Genomic DNA, 16,388 nt, shown 5'->3' with positions numbered 1-16,388 from the left:
CAGGATCCCCTTCCTGGGCTCCAGGCCATCCAGGAGGTGTTGGCTGGAGCGGGGGCAGGGGAGGAGGCTGAGATCTCCTGGAACGGACCCAAGGAAGCGAAGGGTGGGCACGCTGGCTCTGCTCCCAGGCCACAGGGCTCTCCAGCACAGATCCTAACCCGACAGGGCCCAGGTCTCTGCCCACGAGACCCACCACCACATGGACACGGGCATTTCCCTCCCTCCTCTCCCCTCCTGCCTCACTCCCTGTTTACACCCTACCTCCCCTGTTAGACTGTGAACCCCCAGAGGGCAGGCAGCCTGGGTGCCAAGGAAGGCTTTTAAATACCATGAAGCACGAGGACTGGGTAGGTTCATGAATAGACACAGAGGCAGAACTCAGTTTCCTATCTCTGCTGAAGCCACCCAGGCTCAACCAGAGGTCTGAGGGCATGGGGTAAGGTAGGGCAGGAAAGAGCGGAAGAGCAAGAATGATGAGGGAGAGGGCTCCCTGCTGGGTCAGAGGGGAAAGAAGAAAGGGCAGAATGAGGTGGGCCCTGCTAGGAAGAAGTCTTATCCCTCCACCTAATGCCCATGGTGGTCCCGGTCCCCAACCTTCATCTGCTCTCACAAACTCCACTTTCTGCTTGCAGGCACCACCTGGGCACACACGATCATGAACCCACACGAACCCACATGCGCAGTACACACAGGCACACGTGCCAGCCCACAGCTCCCCCCAAGCCTGGGGCCCACCTCCAGCCGCCTGTGCCCTGACCACAGATGCCAGACTCTCCCGAGCCATGGGCGCCCTCTCCTTCTGGTCCCAGCCCTGGTGCCTGTTGCTGACCTGGGGCCTCAGAGGAGGTACCCAAAGGGGGAGGGAAGAGGGGGCCACACACTAATGGCAGAGGCAAGCAGAGGAGGAAGCTGGGAAGCAGGAGTCTGGCTAAGCTTGGGACACATGTCGGCGCAGGCATTGCCACAGGCCCAGGCTTTGGTGCTGGGCAGGTGGTGGCCTAGGAGGCCTTCCCACCCATCAGAGTCCAAAGAGCACGGGTGTGGCTGCCTCATGGCCTCACCTGCGTTAAGACCCGTCTGCGCAGTCGGGGCTCACCTGTCACAGGGCCTCTGCCTGTGGCTGCGCCTCTAGCAGAGAAGCCGCTGCCTTCCCGCCACCAGCGCCGGACCACCAGCTCAAACAACTGCCCCTTCGGGGGGACCAGCCACCAGGCCTCACTGGGACCCAGGTAAGGGACTGGCCCTCGGGGAGATCAGGGCCCAGCCAAGCCGCGGGGGATGCCGGGACGGTGGATGCAACTCAGTGAGGCTTCCCAGGCCGGGGTCTCCTGCCCATTGTCAGATGTAGCCAGGACAAGAGGCCCTAAGAAGAGCTTGGGACTCAGCCAAGGGCTGGCCGGCCAGGAAGCAGGGCAGGGAGGGCAGGGCTCCAGCCACATCTCTGGGCTGCTTCTCCCAGGGTCCGTGATTCAGACACGAACTCCTTCCCTGCTCCAGGTCCCTAAATTTGGGGGATAAATGGGGAAACTGGGCTGCCACAGATCGCCCCTTCCCAGGGGCAAGGAGGCCCCCACTCCTCCACCCCCCACCTTTCATCCCCCCATCCCCACCCCCACCTTGAGGATCCCCCCACCCCCTGCCTGTGTCATCAGGATCTTGAGCAGCAGATGTTTCCCTGGACCTCCCCACAGAGACCCACAGGGACCATCCTTGTGTGAGGCGGCTGGTGGGTAGGGAGGGGAGCTAACCGAAACGCCGTTCATTTTCTCTTCTTTGTCTTCTGGATCTAGAAGCAGGAAGTGTTGCAGTCTGAGAGGTGCAGCTGGGGAGAGGGAGAGCAGAATTTTAGTACCCCCTTACCCTTGGAGAGGAAAGGGTTCCTCCCAAACAAGGAAAACAGAGACCTAGCCACAATCCCTTAATTGTTTACTAGCAACCGTTTCCCCAGCATTGAGTCATCTTATCAGATCTTCTGCTATTTTCATAACAGTCCTAGTAACAGGGGTGTGGGCTGCTCTCTGACACTTTGCCCAGGATATTCCAGGGTTTCTGAACAACTCAGAGGCATCACGCAGATGCACGGACACCCACGGAACTGACACCCTATTCGTGATGCATACTTACATCATTAAAGTAACACAGTCCCTCGACCCACACACTCAGCTAACTCCTGCCCCACCCTGCACATACGCACGCACCTCATTTACTTCCATTCCATTTCAACATATACATATTCTAGAGCTCCTCTATGCCAGGAAGGCGCTGTGTGGACAGCAGTGGCAAGATAAGTCCATCCTCAGGAGGTCACAGCCCAGTGACAGAGGCAAATATATAGACAGTTAAAGCATGGAGTTTGCAGTCAGACACGGCTGGGTTCATTCTCTATCAAATACTTACTTGAGATCTCAGGCCTGTTACCCTCTTTGAACCTCAGCATCCTCATCTGGTAAATGGCATAATAACAGAACCCACCCAGCAAGGTTGTTCTGAGGATTAAATGAGTTGATGGGGGTAACATCTGTAGAACAGTGCTCAGCGCATAGGACCAAGGAAGTATAAGCGATGGTAGTGAAAATTAAATGATATAAGGTTCATAAGGCACTTGGCATTAGGCTCACAGCACTAACCAGGGTGGCTGCTCTTGTTAGAGAGGAACATACAAGGTTTGGTGTGGCGTTAGGATGATGGGCAGGATGGAGTGGGGTGGTCAAGGAGGACTTCACTGAGGAGGTGATCCTTAACCTGGAATCTATTTATTTATTTAGATTTTTTTTTTTGAGTTAACCTTGGTTTATAACATTGTATAAGTTTCATGTGCCCAACATTATATTTCTACTTCTGTATACACTATAGCATGCTCTTCACCAAAAAGTTAATTTCTATCCATCACCACACAGTGATCCCCTTTACCCATTTCCCCCTCCCTCCTGCCCCTTCTCCTCTGGTAACCACTACTCTGTTCTCTGTATCTACATTTTCGTTTGGTTTGGTCTGTTCATATATTTTGTTTTGTTTGTTTGTTTCTTATATTCCACAAAAGAGTGGAATCATATGTTATTTATCTTTCTCTCTCTGTCTTATTTCATTTAGCGTAACACCCTCAAGGTCCATGCAAATGGCAAGATTTCATCTTTTTTATGGCTAATTCCATTGTATATACAACATCTCCTTTATCCTGCATCTGTTGATGGGCACTAAGTTTGTTTCCATATCTTGGCTATTGTAAATGCCATGATGGACACAGGGGTGTGTATTTCATATTCCTTGGATAAATACCCAGAAGTGGGATTGCTGGATCATATGGTAGTTCTATTCTTCATTTTTTGAGGAGTCTCCATATCGTTTTACACAGTGGCTGCACCATTTTACATTCCTACCAACAGTGCACGAGGGTTCCCTTTTCTTCACTTCTTTACCAACTTTTTTTTCTCTCTTGCCTTTTTGTTAATAGCCATTCTGACAGGTGTGAGGTGATACCTCGTTGTGATTTTGACTTGCATTTCTCTAATAATTAGTGATGTTAAACATCTTTTCATGTGCCTGGTGGCCAACTGTATGGCTTCTTTGGAAAAATGTCTATTCCGTTGAGCTGGAATTTAAAGGGTTGTGTGGGGAGGGCCTCTGAGCAGAGGGTTCAGAGGATGAAAAGGCAAAGAGACAGAAGATTTAGTAAGACATTCAGGAAAGTGCAGATCACTGACACATCCTACAGAGCCCCATCATAAACGTGCATACAAATGCATGTGCATGCACACACACACACACACACACACACCCCTCCTGAGCAGGTCCCCAGCATAAGAGCCAACATTGGCCTCCTCCTAATTTGCAGAATTGAAACAGGCTTGGACAAGAGGCTTGCTTTGGCAGGGAAGGCTGCTGACCCTAATTCCTTCCCTCCAGAAGCTAGGCACACCCATCTGGCATCTTTTACACTCAGGCCCAGGATGGGATCTGGTCCCAAGGTCCTGTCCACCCAGCTTTCCTGAGCCCATTGGAATGAGCTTTATTGGCCAAATAATGGGAAACTGGGAGCCTGCCTGGGGGTCTCCAAGGCCCAGCCAAGACAGAGGGCTCCTCAGCAGAGGGTACGTCTGGAGAAGGATCCAGAAAGACCTGTGGTCCAAGCCTCAGGCCCAGGTCAGGGATGGGCTGCAACAGCAGCTCTCCCACCCAGCTCTGCCCCGGTATCCCTCTCCCCAGCCCTGATTGCTGTCTCTTCCGTTCATTTTGGGTTCTAGCGAGTCATCTCAGCAGCGTCAACATGTCCCGGCCCAGCAGCAGAGCCATTTACTGTAAGCCGTCCCTCCAGTGCCCTCTCCCCTTCCCTCCCACTGAGCTCCCTGAACCCCCTGCCCTCCCTTCTCTCCCTCACCATGCTCACCACCCCCTATTGCTGTATATGTCTCACCTCCTTCTTCTGCCCCCACGCCCTTGCTTTGTGCCACGGCAGTGCACCGGAAGGAGTACTTGCAGAATCTCACCTCAGAGCCCACCCACCTGCAGCTCAGGGTGGAGGTGAGTAACCTGGGGGCCCCAGACAGTTTCCTGATTCAACCCAAGTTTTCCCATGTGTCCACTGCCCTGACAAAAAAACAGACATCTGAGATAAGTCTCTGCCACAGAAGCCAATGGCCTGACCCAGTCAGAGCAGGTGGGTTCGGGCCCAGCAAGCCTAACTGAGCATCTGCTAAATGTGGGGAAGGAAGATGGGCAGGGAAGGCCAGGCTAGAGGTTGAGGTGGTGGACGTCTTATCCCCGGGCAGGAAAAAGCAGCAGAGGGACGGGTCAGGAGGCACCTGCCGCCACCCCATCCCCCCCTGTCTCCCAGTCCACCCCCTGCCCCAGGAAACTGCTCTTTGCCCAGGATCTGGCACAGCTGGAGGAAGGAATGTGTGAGGTTAGCGGTCCCTGTGTGAGGACTTGAAAGGACCACTGTGTGAGAGCGGAGCTTTCTGGGCTTGAGCTCCCCGGGCAGGCCCGCGCAGCTTAAGGCCTACAATGGAAGCTCTGGCCCTGCGTGGGAAGACAACACTGGCTCTGCCACATCTAGTTGCCTGGAGAGTTGCTGACACCACAGCAAAAGCTCAGACTGGAAGGGTGTGGCAGAGAAGAGAAGACACCAGATCAGATCGAAGGTCTGGGGTAGAAACCGCCCCTGGGCAGCAGCAGATTTAGGGCCCTCCCGGAGAAGAAGCAGAAGAAGCAGCGAGGGATGCTGGAGCAACCGTCTGGAGGCTCCAGAGGGCGGCAGAGGTCAGGGCCCCCCAGCCAGCTGGGTTGGGCCCAGGAGCACTGGGTTTCATGGAGGGATGGGGGTTAGGAACCAGCTTCAGTTAGTTCTAGCAGGCAAGAGCAAGAGGAGGCATGTTCAGGATGCCAGGGCATTTGCTCATGATGTCAGAGCTCCTGAATATGCCAGCCGTGTGAACAGGGAGAGGAGCTGGGAGCTATGCAGAGGGCAGCGTGGTGGGATCAAGGGGCAGGAGGCAGACGACCTCCCCCCAACAAGGGCCTGGTGGGGAGGGTGAGGGGCAGGACTGTGACCTGTGAAGGCAGTGTTTGGATAAGAGAAGGGAGGGGTCTCCTCAAGGATAAAAACACTGCTGGAATGATCAGGCTAGCAGGGGGCAAGGGCCTGAGTGGAGACAGAGGTCAGTATGGACCTCTCCAGGCAAGAATCAGAGAGAAGGGGGGCTTGACTTCTTCCTGAGAGACTGGGAGGTGATGGATTAGCAGAAGTGGGACGTGCCTTCTGGGCATGGGGAACAGCATGAGAAAAGGCATGGAGACAGGAACTCTAGGTCAGGGAGGAGATGGACCAGGCTGGGATGGTGATTCCAAAGAGGGCAGAGGAAGCCAGGGGCAGAATTTGAGCATCCTATATATATCCCACCCAGAGAAGTTCAGACTTATTTGTTGGGTAGTTGAAGCCCACATCTACCACGATCTAGCCCCCTCAGCTGGCCTGGACTGTTAAAGGCCATGACTGTCCTTCCTCCAGAGTCCTAAACCCCCTCCTACAGCCCATCAGACCCTGACTTGGGGGCCCCATCCTAGCCTGACTGCCTCTGGCCCTCACACTGGCCCTTGAAGTTTGCTTTATAGGGATTGCCTGGCACTTCCCAACAAGGAGGCCAGGGACACGTCTTCCCCCTCTGCTGCCTTTCTCCCAGCCCCCAGCCCTGCTCATTCCCACCTGTGATCCCCTTCTCCAAACCTTCTCCGAGTCCTGCATCTCCTCCTCTCCCCTCAGCACCTGCTGACATGTAAGCTGGGGACGCAGGGAGTCCAGGAGCCCAAGGATGCCCTGCAAAAGCTGCAGGAAATGGATGCTCAGGGCCAGGTGTGGAGCCAGGACTTGCTCCTGCAGGTCAGGGATGGCTGGCTCCAGCTGCTGGACATCGAGACAAAGGTCAGCCTCCCACCATTCCCCGCAAGGGATCATAGCTGACCCAGGCCGTGGGAAAGCAAGCACCAGGCATGAACACCATCGATCCATGTCCCACACGGCAACCACCCCTTCCCGTACACAATACATACCCAGGACTAGGAAGAAACGGGGGACAGAGGCACAGGGTCAGGGGAGACGATGCCCCACCCCAGACCACTAGAAGGGTGGAGCAACCCAGGTCAGGAGCTCCCAGGAGTCAGCCTGGCTCTCAGTGACCTCACAGCTGACCTCTCTGCCTGGCCCAGGAGGAACTGGAATCTTACCACCTGGACAGCGTCAAGGTCATGGACGTGGCACTCAACACCTGCTCCTACAACTCTGTCCTGTCCATCACTGTGCAGGATTCAGGCCTGCGAGCCACTAGCACTCTGCTTTTCCAGTGCCAGGAAGTGGGGGTGAGTAGGTGTGGAATCCAACAACCATCACGCCCCCACTCCTCCCTGACCCCCCATCCCCAGCCTGTCTGACTGCTGCTTCCTGCAGGCAGAGCGACTGAAGACCAGCCTGCAGAAGGCTCTGGAGGAGGAGCTAGAGCAAAGGTAGGCAGCCTCTGCCCCAGCCCACCTGCAGGACCTCAGAGCTCAGGTCTGGGTGGGCCAGACCCTGCCCCACATCTGGGGGAGCCCAGGAGCCTGTGGCCCAATAACATAGTCATTGACTTGGGGAGGGGCCAGGCTGAAATAGGGCACAGATGGGCATGGGGAAGGGGCTGGGGCTGGGCCCAGGGAACTCTGGAGGCTGGCCTCCGAGGCTGATGTGGGACGAACTGGTCCCAGAGAGCAGGCACATGAGGCAGGGAAGAGTCAGGGAAGGGTTCAGATGGAGACCAGGGAGCAGGGCTGGTCGGGCTCCTGGAGACAGGGAGTGGTACCCTCGGGTCCTGGGGCAGAAGGGTGGGCAGTGCCTCTGTCCCAAGAACCCTGTCAAAGCTGTGTCCCCACCATGTGCTCACAGACCCCGATTCGGAGCCCTTTGCCCAGGTCAGGACAGATGCAGGGGGCCTCTCCTGGAAAGGCCGATCCCTAAGGAGCAGGTACCTCCTCTGGAGTGTAGACCCCTTCCAGAACAGCACCACTGGATGACCCCAGAGCACAGTAAGTTTGGGCGTGGGGGCCAGTGGGAGGAGAGGATTCCCATCAAAGATCAAAGAAGTTCTGGGCCATGGTCCCCTCCCATTGCAGACACACCGCCAACCCCAAGGCCCCTGCCACACCACTCCAGCATCCAAAAGTCAAGTGCCTTCACTTTGCCTCCTTCGAGGAGGTCCCCATCCCCCGGGGACCCAGAACGGGATAAGGTAACGGCAGATTGTCTTGGGATCGTTGAGGATTTTTGGTCCTGGCCCAAGGGAGGACACCAGTCGTCTCCCTCACCCCAACGAGCCAGGTGCCAGGGTGACCAAGGCAGGGCCTGGGCTGAGGAGGGACACGGAGCCTTGGTCAGACCCTGGGCTGGGCCTGAGTCTCAGGCTTGTGGTAGGAGGTGGCGGGGGGTCAGGGTTGTGAGTTCCAGGGTGGGCCTAACTGCCCACTCAGGCCATGGGTTGTTTGGGGTCCAGGAGGTGCTGAACCACATCCTAAGCGACATCGAGCTATTCATGGGAAAGCTGAAGGAGGCCCAGTCAAACACCAGTCGTAAGAAGAAGAGACAGGGGAAGAAAAGGATGAAGAAAAAGATAAAGAATCAGGGGGGTGAGTGCTGAGGGCCAGGGGAGAGGAGTGGGGGGAGAGTCTTGGGATGATCTGTGACTCGCCACCTTCCCACTTCTCTCTGTAGGGATAACAGAGGCACATTACATCGACTGCTTCCAGAAGATCAAGTACAGCTTCAACCTCCTGGTATGTGGCTCCCCACAAGTTCCCCAGCCCTTCCCCCCACCCCACCTCAGCAGTCCCCTCCTCTCTTGTCTCATGGACATCCCAAGCTTCTCCAGCTTCTCCCCTGGAACCACCCCTCCCCACCCTTGGGACTTTTGGAGAAATGCCAGGCTCCCCATCAAGGCCCAGAACAATGGGGCCCTGGGGTCCTGGTGAAAGTAGGGTGGCAGGAAGGGTGGTAACAGGCTTCGCCTTGTGTCCTCAGGGAAAGCTGGCCATGATGCTGCAGGATATAAGCGGCCCCGTGTTCGTACACCTCCTCTTCCAAACTCTGAACTCCGTGAGTCGGGGGAGGAGAGGGTGGTGCAGAGGGACCTGCTGAAGTTAAGATCAGACAGAGGCCAGGGTGGGAGGTAGGGGGCAGAGGGAGTCTGTGGGTCTCCCCCTTGCTCACCCCAGCACATTCTTCTCCTTGACCCCAAGACACCATCCCCACTATGCACTGTCCTTGACCCCAAGGACACCAATGGGGGCAGGAAGGAGCAGGCCTGGGGCAACGTGGTATTGCAAAAGTGGGAAGCCAGGGACCCCGGGCCCTTTCCCACTCCTGTCTGGCCCTGCAAGAGCCCAGACTTCCTGAAACCTTCTGTCCCTCCCCAGATCCTGGAGCAGTGCCCTGAGCCTGGCCTAGCAGCCCAAGTGATCTCACCCCTCCTCACCAACGAGGCCATTGACCTGCTGCAGTCCTGTCTAAGCCCACCTGAGAGTAACCTCTGGAAGGGGCTGGGCATAGCCTGGACCACCAGCCAGTAAGTGACGACAAAGCCTGAATGAATCAGAGGCAAGGGACAGGGGGGCATAGGGCAGGACACACAGGGCAGGAGGTGGCAGGCTCTACATTGTGTCTTAAAACAAACAGAAATTCTGTACCCATTAAACAATTAAACAAAACTCTGTACCCATTCCTCCCACTCCCCAGGCCCTGGTAACCTCTATTCTATGAAATATCTCAAAACAAATTGAAGGACTCTACCTGGAGTGTCCAACTTTTAATTAGGCTAAGTACAAACAATGAAAACAAAACAAAACAAAACCACCACTTACCATCACCCACCACTGAAGGGAAGCATTATTTCAGAAAAAAAGAACAATTCTTCCCAAGGAAGGAGAGTTGGCAACCTTCTACTAAAATTTTTCTCATTTTTGTCAAGGACAAAGTGAAAACTCTGTCTCAATTCCTGCCCAGATTTTAACAATTACTGACGTAAGAGATGCTGCAAATGTAACATCAATAAGAGTTGCAACCAACCAGCCAAGGAGCTAAGAGAGAAAGAGATATTCCACGCAGGTGGAACCGTGAGATGAGCAGTTGGGCGGCAAGGCCAAATTGATGAGAGCTGTGGGGAAGGGAGGATGAAACCAGCTTGGATATGCTGAGCTGAGGTGTCAGTGGAACCTTCGCAGAGACAGAGTGGCCTGGGCTTTGGGGGAGAGGTCCGACCTGGCTACAAGAGTTTGAGAACAGTCAGTACAGAAGTGATAGTTGGGGCCACCTGGAGGTAAGCACTGCAGTGGGAGCCCCAGAGCTCACTTTAACAAGCATGGTCTGCTCTCCCCATGAGAGAAGGGCCTGGGGAAACTTCAAGGTGGTGAAAGGAAACAGGGTTAAGGAGACAAAGAGAAATTCCAGAGAGTTAAAAGGAGAAACAAAAAAGCAGAAGCATGAAAACCAAGAGAGAAGAGGGTTGGGTTTTTTAATATAAATTTATTTATTTATTTTTGGCTGTGTTGGGTCTTCGTTGCTGCATGCAGGCTTTCTCTAGTTGCGGCGAGCAGGGGCTACTCTTCACTGCGGTGCGCAGGCTTCTCATTGCGGTGGCTTCTCTTGTTGCGGAGCACAGGCTCTAGGCGCGCAGGCTTCAGTAGTTGTGGCACGTGGGCTCAGTAGTTGTGGTGCACAGGCTTAGTTGCTCCACGGCACGTGGGATCTTTCCGAACCAGGGATCGAACCTGTGTCCCCTGCATTGGCAGGCGGATTCTTAACCACTGTGCCAACAGGGAAGTCCAAGAAGAGGGTTTTAGAAAGAGAAATCAACGGGGAAAAAAACCAGTGGTTCTAGGATTCTTTTTGCCTAATGAGCAGTTTTTCTTTTTCCAATTCAGCCCCATTAAAGGATTTTTGTGTCCAATTCATCTAAAGCCATAAATTATAACTTAATGTAATCAATTTCTTTTATTGTGGTAGAATATACATAGGATAAAAGTTAGTTAAACTATTTTTAAGTGTATAATTCAATGCCATTAAGTACATTAACAATGTTGTGCAACCATCACCACTATCCATTTCCAGAAATTTTTCAGCATCCCAAACAGAAACTCTGTACCCATTAAACAATCAACCAAAACTCTGTACCCATTCCTCTCTTTTCCCAGCCCCTGGTAACCTCTATTCTATCTTCTGTCTCTGTTTATTATTTTAAATATAAAATTAAGTCAGATGTGGCCTAAGATGTTTTCTCATTTCTTAAAGTAACCAAAAATGAACGAATGAATGAAATGAAAGACAGAAACACAGAAAATAGAATAACTAAAGAGTTGTAAAAACTCTCAAAATAGTTAAATTTCAGGTAAATTTTATTCAGGTTATTTGATTTTAGGCAAATTGACCCAAAACTATAAATAACCCTAAATTCTGTGGTAATCCAGAAGGATATAGACCATACAAGGCCCTTGGATCTGGCAGTCAGGAGATTATCAGGACTTCAGAAGAACTAGTTTCAACAGAGTAATGGCAGAGGTAAAAGTCAGGTTGCAAGGAATAATGAAAGGACCAGAGGTAAGGAAATGTAGGCAGGGCATATGGACACATCCTCAAAAAACTGGACAAAGATAAGGTAATAGGATGACAGCTTAAAAGGCACAGTAACAGAGTCAAGGGAAGACTTGAGCATGTTTTTAGGGCAAAGAAAAGGAGCCAATAAAAAAGATTCAGAAGGGGGAATAATTTACTTGTCCCCGTTGAATAAATTAGCTGCCTCCTGTGTCCCATGCACTGTACTATGGATACAGCTCTCAAGGAGTTCAACATAAGTAAGAAACACAGACATGTGAGAATCATGTGCAATTCAGCGTGAGAGGAGCAATAATCCAGGGTGTCTGGAGTTTAGCAGCATGCAAAGAGGAAGCATTCACCTCTGCCTCCGAGACGTAGGGAGGGGACTTCCTCGAAGAGGGGACTTGGCATTCCCCAGGCCGGCAAGCAGAGCATGACTGGAGACCACAAACTGTGCTGCTCCTCCTGCGTGCTAGGTGATGGGTGAGGGGGAGGCTGAGTGGCAAGTACCAGCTCCCACCCTAGAGCCAGCCAGAGCGCTCTGCTGTGATCACAAGGGGGAGTTCCACATACTAACCCGCTAGAAAGAAAGAGATCTGCTGCTGGGGAACTATAACCAGTTAGACCCCGCGGGGGTCTTCCAGCCCTAACGCTCTGCGGTTCTACCACTTTCATTCAAACCCCCCATCAGTGAGATAAAGTACTCAGCTCTTCTGGTGTTGATATGTCTGCACTTTCACGGGCCGAGGTGAGGCTGGCCCACGGATACCTGCACTGTGGGATTTGTACATGCTTAGCTGTTTGCTCCTATGTGGGTGTCCTGGGGCCTTTTATCAGTGCACGTGGGCCACATCCTCCACTACCTAGAAGATTCCCCAGGCTACACCTTGTCATCTCCGCCCTCTCCACATCCCACAGCCTGGCACAGAGTGGACTCAGCCTTGTTCTTTCCCCAGGGCCAACTGGACAGGCAGTGAGCCCCTGCCCTACCAACCCACATTCTATGACGGTTGGCAGATTCCAGAACCTTCCTACCAGGTAAGGGGAGCTTAGCACAGAGTCCTATTCAAAGCCCTAGTCTCTGGCTGGTTTCCACTATCTCAGTCCAAACCATGGTCACATGACACCTAAGTGGTAGGTGGGTTCTGTGTGGTGGGCAGACAGGTGAGGGGATATGAGGCAGCTGTGTGCAGGTGGGTCTGTGGTCTCACACCCCACCTCCCTACCGCCACGCTGGCTGACATCCTGCTCTTAACTCTGTTCTGCCTCTACAGGCACTTTCAAGATACCAAGACTCTACTTCCTTCCGGTATGCCCTGGGTTTAGTCAGGACCATATGGTTCTGGGGAGGGAGGGACAGGGCTGATCCTGTGGATCTGTGGACTCTACATGTCACTGACCTCTGGGCTCTCTTTCAGCCAGGCACGTACATGTACAGGCACACCCCTCCCCTACCTTGGGTAAAAAGGCAGTTTTTTACCTTCCTAGGCTCCAACCCCTTCTTCTTTCAATACTCCCCACACATACCTCTGATTTCCCAGAGCTTGAGTATTAAGTGCTCAAAGGAGAGCTCAGATACAGAAAATTCCACTGCTGGAAGAGTCTTGAGAAATCAACATTTCAGACCCCTTCTGCTTGTAGAAACCCACACTCCAAGCCCACCTAACAAGGACCTGCCCTCAAAATCTGTGGAAGCCCAAAAGCCACCGTTAGACTCCAAGGGGGGGGATATCTGGGGCTCTGGGGCTGAAACAGGGGCCCAGTCTCTGAGGCCCCACTCTCCAGCCATCCTGACTCTGTCTCTGGGGGTAGCGGGGGAAGCCCTAGGTTAGGGAGCAACTTGCACTTTGCTCAAGAGGAGACACACAACCATGGACCCCACCCAGTGCCCTCCAGACCCGGACCTGTCAAGCCAGCCCTGAAAATGCAAGTCTTATATGAGTTTGAAGCTAGGAACCCACGGGAACTGACTGTGGTCCGGGGAGAGGTACTGGAGGTGAGGCATGGGCTTGAGCTGATAAAAGGAGGTGGTGGTTGGTGGGAGCTGCTGGGAGCATGGAGTGGGTGGCCTAGAGAGGGAGAGGGAAGGTGGGGAAGGGCCAGGAGGGAGAAAGCCTGGTCGGGGAGGGGCAAGGCTGGTTGGACAGAGGCTCGGGTCACTGCTGGAGTGACTCTTGGCAGGTTCTGGACCAGAGCAAGCGGTGGTGGCTGGTGAAGAATGAAGTGGGACGGAGTGGCTACATCCCCAGCAACATCCTGGAGCCCCTGGAGTCGGGGTTCCTTGGAAGCCAGAGCGAGTCGCCCCTTCGGGTACTACGCAGCCTAGACTATTCAGAAGCTATAAAGCCTGAGTCAGAGGTGGGGGCAGGGAGGATTCAGTAACAAGTGGAGGAGATGGTCCCTGTTCAACTTAAACAGTATTATCACACGCTTACTGTATCCTGAGTTTACTCGTGGGACCAGAGCAGAGAACAAGCCTTGTGCCTATCAGACAAGCGAACCATGGAGTGAGACAACTGATCTGATGGAAGCCCAGAGAAGGGACCCAGATGATGGTGGCTGTAGGTGGCTCTGAGATGAAATGGCCTCTGACCCCCACTTCCCCTGATTCTAGGCCCCAGGGCTTCGACTTAGCTCAAGGCCCGAGGAGGTCACAGCCTGGCTGCGGGCAGAGAACTTCTCCACTGTGTGAGTGCCAAGTCCCATGGCTTTACCTCTGTAAATGTCTCAGATAATAATCAGGCACCCCTCCCCATCACAAGAGTCTCTTCCAGGGCACTTCTCCCTTCAACCTCAGGAGCTATGAAATTAGTTTCAGCCAATATGTTTCTCTTACTCCCTGACCTCCAGATACCCTTTCTGTGCATTCTTCTGTCACCCCAGTCTCCAAGCCCAAACAGCCCCTTCTCCACCCAGACACCCAGGCCTGGGTCCTTCCGCCCCACCACTGACAGTTTCTGCTGTTTCTGTTCCCAGCACCGTGAAGACACTCGGGTCCATGACGGGGCGCCAGCTGCTTCACATGAGACCTGGGGAGCTACAGATGCTGTGTCCCCAGGAGGCCCCACAGGTCCTGGCACGGCTGGAGGCTGTCAGAAGGATGCTGGGGGTGAGGCCACCCTGGGATCCTGACCCCCGCTGGAAATGTGGGATGATCCCTGAGTGAGAGTGTCAGGTGGACAAGCCAGCAGCCCCAACCCTGGGGTGGCACTCAATGTGTCAGGTCTGGCCACAGGACAGTCCCCCAGGAGCTTGATTTCATGTGCTCAGGCATGCCTTGAAGCTCCTAGCTGATTGTTGGCGTCAGCTCTGGGGTCCCTCACCTGCCACTAGCCTCACCTCAACCTTTTCTTTCCTCAGATGAACCCTTAGGCAGCAACTCAAACACCTCCAAGACCAAGACTTTCTCACAAGCAAGATGGCGGATCTGATAACTCTTTAGAGCCCCGAGAATTCTTCTTTCAGGCCCCCAGGTTGCAGCGAACCCCACACCTCAGCTCACACAGCAAAGAAGATGAGCAAGCTCAGAGGTTGAGACAAATAGTGCCCCTTCTTGCTGTGTTGAGAGCTCTCCGCAGTTGCCACCTATTTGTTGCATCTCTTTCCTGAGCCTGGAGCACTTAAGCCTAGGTTTGTCAGGACTCTGTTTAGCCCCCCTCCTCCCCAATAAAAGTATCTTCAAGCTTGTCATGCGCCTCTCTTGCAGCTTCCTCTGGCCCTGATGGAGGCCAAAGGCAGAGAGTCAGGAAGAGCTGGAACACTGAGCATGAAACAGCAGCAGCCCTACATCCATCACTGGGCCAGACTGTTTGAATGTGAGTGGGAATTCACTGGAGCTGAGCCAGAATTTGAGAATTATGGTCCAAGCTCTCCTTAGTTTCTAAACAAACTCCAAAATAAGGCTATACTCGACATCTTTATCCTTCTGTGTACATTTCTTCCAGTATATTCCAAGGCACCCAGCACAGTTGAGGGCACAACACTTCACAAGAGCAAGGAGTACTGGGGTTGACAGTGGTAGGTTTTGATCAGCCATACTGGCTGATGATCCAGAGACGCACTAAAAAAAGCATGTCAGGTGCTCCACGCTCTACTTGGCAACTTTCTCTTCTAATACTTTTGTCCCCTCCTGTTCGGTGAGCTAACTTTGAGCCCCCTCCCCAGCTTGTCTCCTTAGTAGCAGAACATAGGGAACACTGGACTGGAACATTGGACTGCCTGTGTGAACTCTGGCAAGTCGTTTCACTCTCTGGTTTCCTTTTCTCTCAAACGTTAAGTGAAGAGCCTGGACTGTCTGTGGCTTCTAATATTTAGTATGCATAGCCTTCTTTAATCTCAGAACTGTCACAGACTGCCCTCCCTACAAAACAGAGGTTGTACTTTCATTGATTTAGTCTACAGATAAGGCTTGATGTACTTATGGATTAAGGGCCCTTAAGATGTTCCCTTAGTCTCTCTTATTTGAATTTGTCCATGACCCTAACACTGCCAGAATATTGTATTTTTCGACTGCCTATGTCATCCCCTCAAGTTCCTGGCCTCAGAAAATCATCTCTCTTAGCTGGTAACACTGAATAAGAAAGCAAACATTTTCCCTCACAAAATAGAACAAAAGTGAGACCCTTAAGGTTTGACTGTCAAGGGCAAAAGTTAACCAGAAAAGTTAATTTGGGGGAACGGGGGAGGAGATATTGACACATTGCCTTCTGGGGCTTCATGGAGCTGAAGGAGTCCTAGAAACAGGGAAACCCTCCAGAACCAGATAAAAAAAGTATGCTCCCCAGATTTCCTAGCAAGGACTGAGATGAGGTGAGACTGTCTGGATATGCAAGCGCAAAGGAACTAGCACAAATTGGGCTGACAGACCTAGGTTTGAATCCCAGGCCACCCATGGAAACTTGAACCTAGGAAGGCAACTCACCCAACCTCTCCAGGCCTCAATAATCTTAAAGGGCATAAAACCTACTTCACAAAGTTGTTGTGAAGCTTAAATTGCAATAAATTAGTAACATACGTGAAATACCTAGACTATTGACTAGCATATCATAGGTGTTCCATAAGTGTTAGTCTTATACCCAAGTTAATTTGTGACTGGCCTGTTATCTTAGGAAGAGAAATCCAGGCATTATAAATGCGTCTGTCCCAATGTGTTTGTACTTTTTCCTTTCTTCTTTTAGTGAACTGTCCTTTTAAAAAGCCTCATCTTTGCTTCAGCCAAACTAAGGGGGAAATGTGAGTTCCCAAACCCAGGCTAGGGCGTCTTAGAACACAGGGGCTCTGTGTT

General features: G+C 52.7%; 1 protein-coding gene across 1 annotated transcript; it reads left to right on the top strand.

Moving 5' to 3' along the window:
* The first annotated feature begins 4,264 nt into the window (after nucleotides 1-4,264).
* EPS8L3 (EPS8 like 3) lies at nucleotides 4,265-14,535 on the top strand. The gene is given in 18 exon segments (XM_059927370.1): nucleotides 4,265-4,295; nucleotides 4,454-4,518; nucleotides 6,257-6,415; nucleotides 6,700-6,849; nucleotides 6,938-6,993; nucleotides 7,409-7,548; nucleotides 7,636-7,751; nucleotides 8,013-8,145; nucleotides 8,231-8,292; nucleotides 8,537-8,611; nucleotides 8,932-9,080; nucleotides 12,061-12,142; nucleotides 12,379-12,413; nucleotides 12,917-13,100; nucleotides 13,286-13,414; nucleotides 13,719-13,796; nucleotides 14,081-14,213; nucleotides 14,465-14,535. Coding segments are annotated over 18 exon segments (1,848 nt in total).
* Nucleotides 14,536-16,388: the final 1,853 nt, after the last annotated feature.

Source organism: Balaenoptera ricei, chromosome 1 (assembly GCF_028023285.1).
Source record: "Balaenoptera ricei isolate mBalRic1 chromosome 1, mBalRic1.hap2, whole genome shotgun sequence".
In the NCBI taxonomy this organism is placed as follows: domain Eukaryota; kingdom Metazoa; phylum Chordata; class Mammalia; order Artiodactyla; family Balaenopteridae; genus Balaenoptera; species Balaenoptera ricei.
Note: the sequence above shows the minus strand (reverse complement) of the source record. Positions and strands in the feature narration are given on the sequence as shown.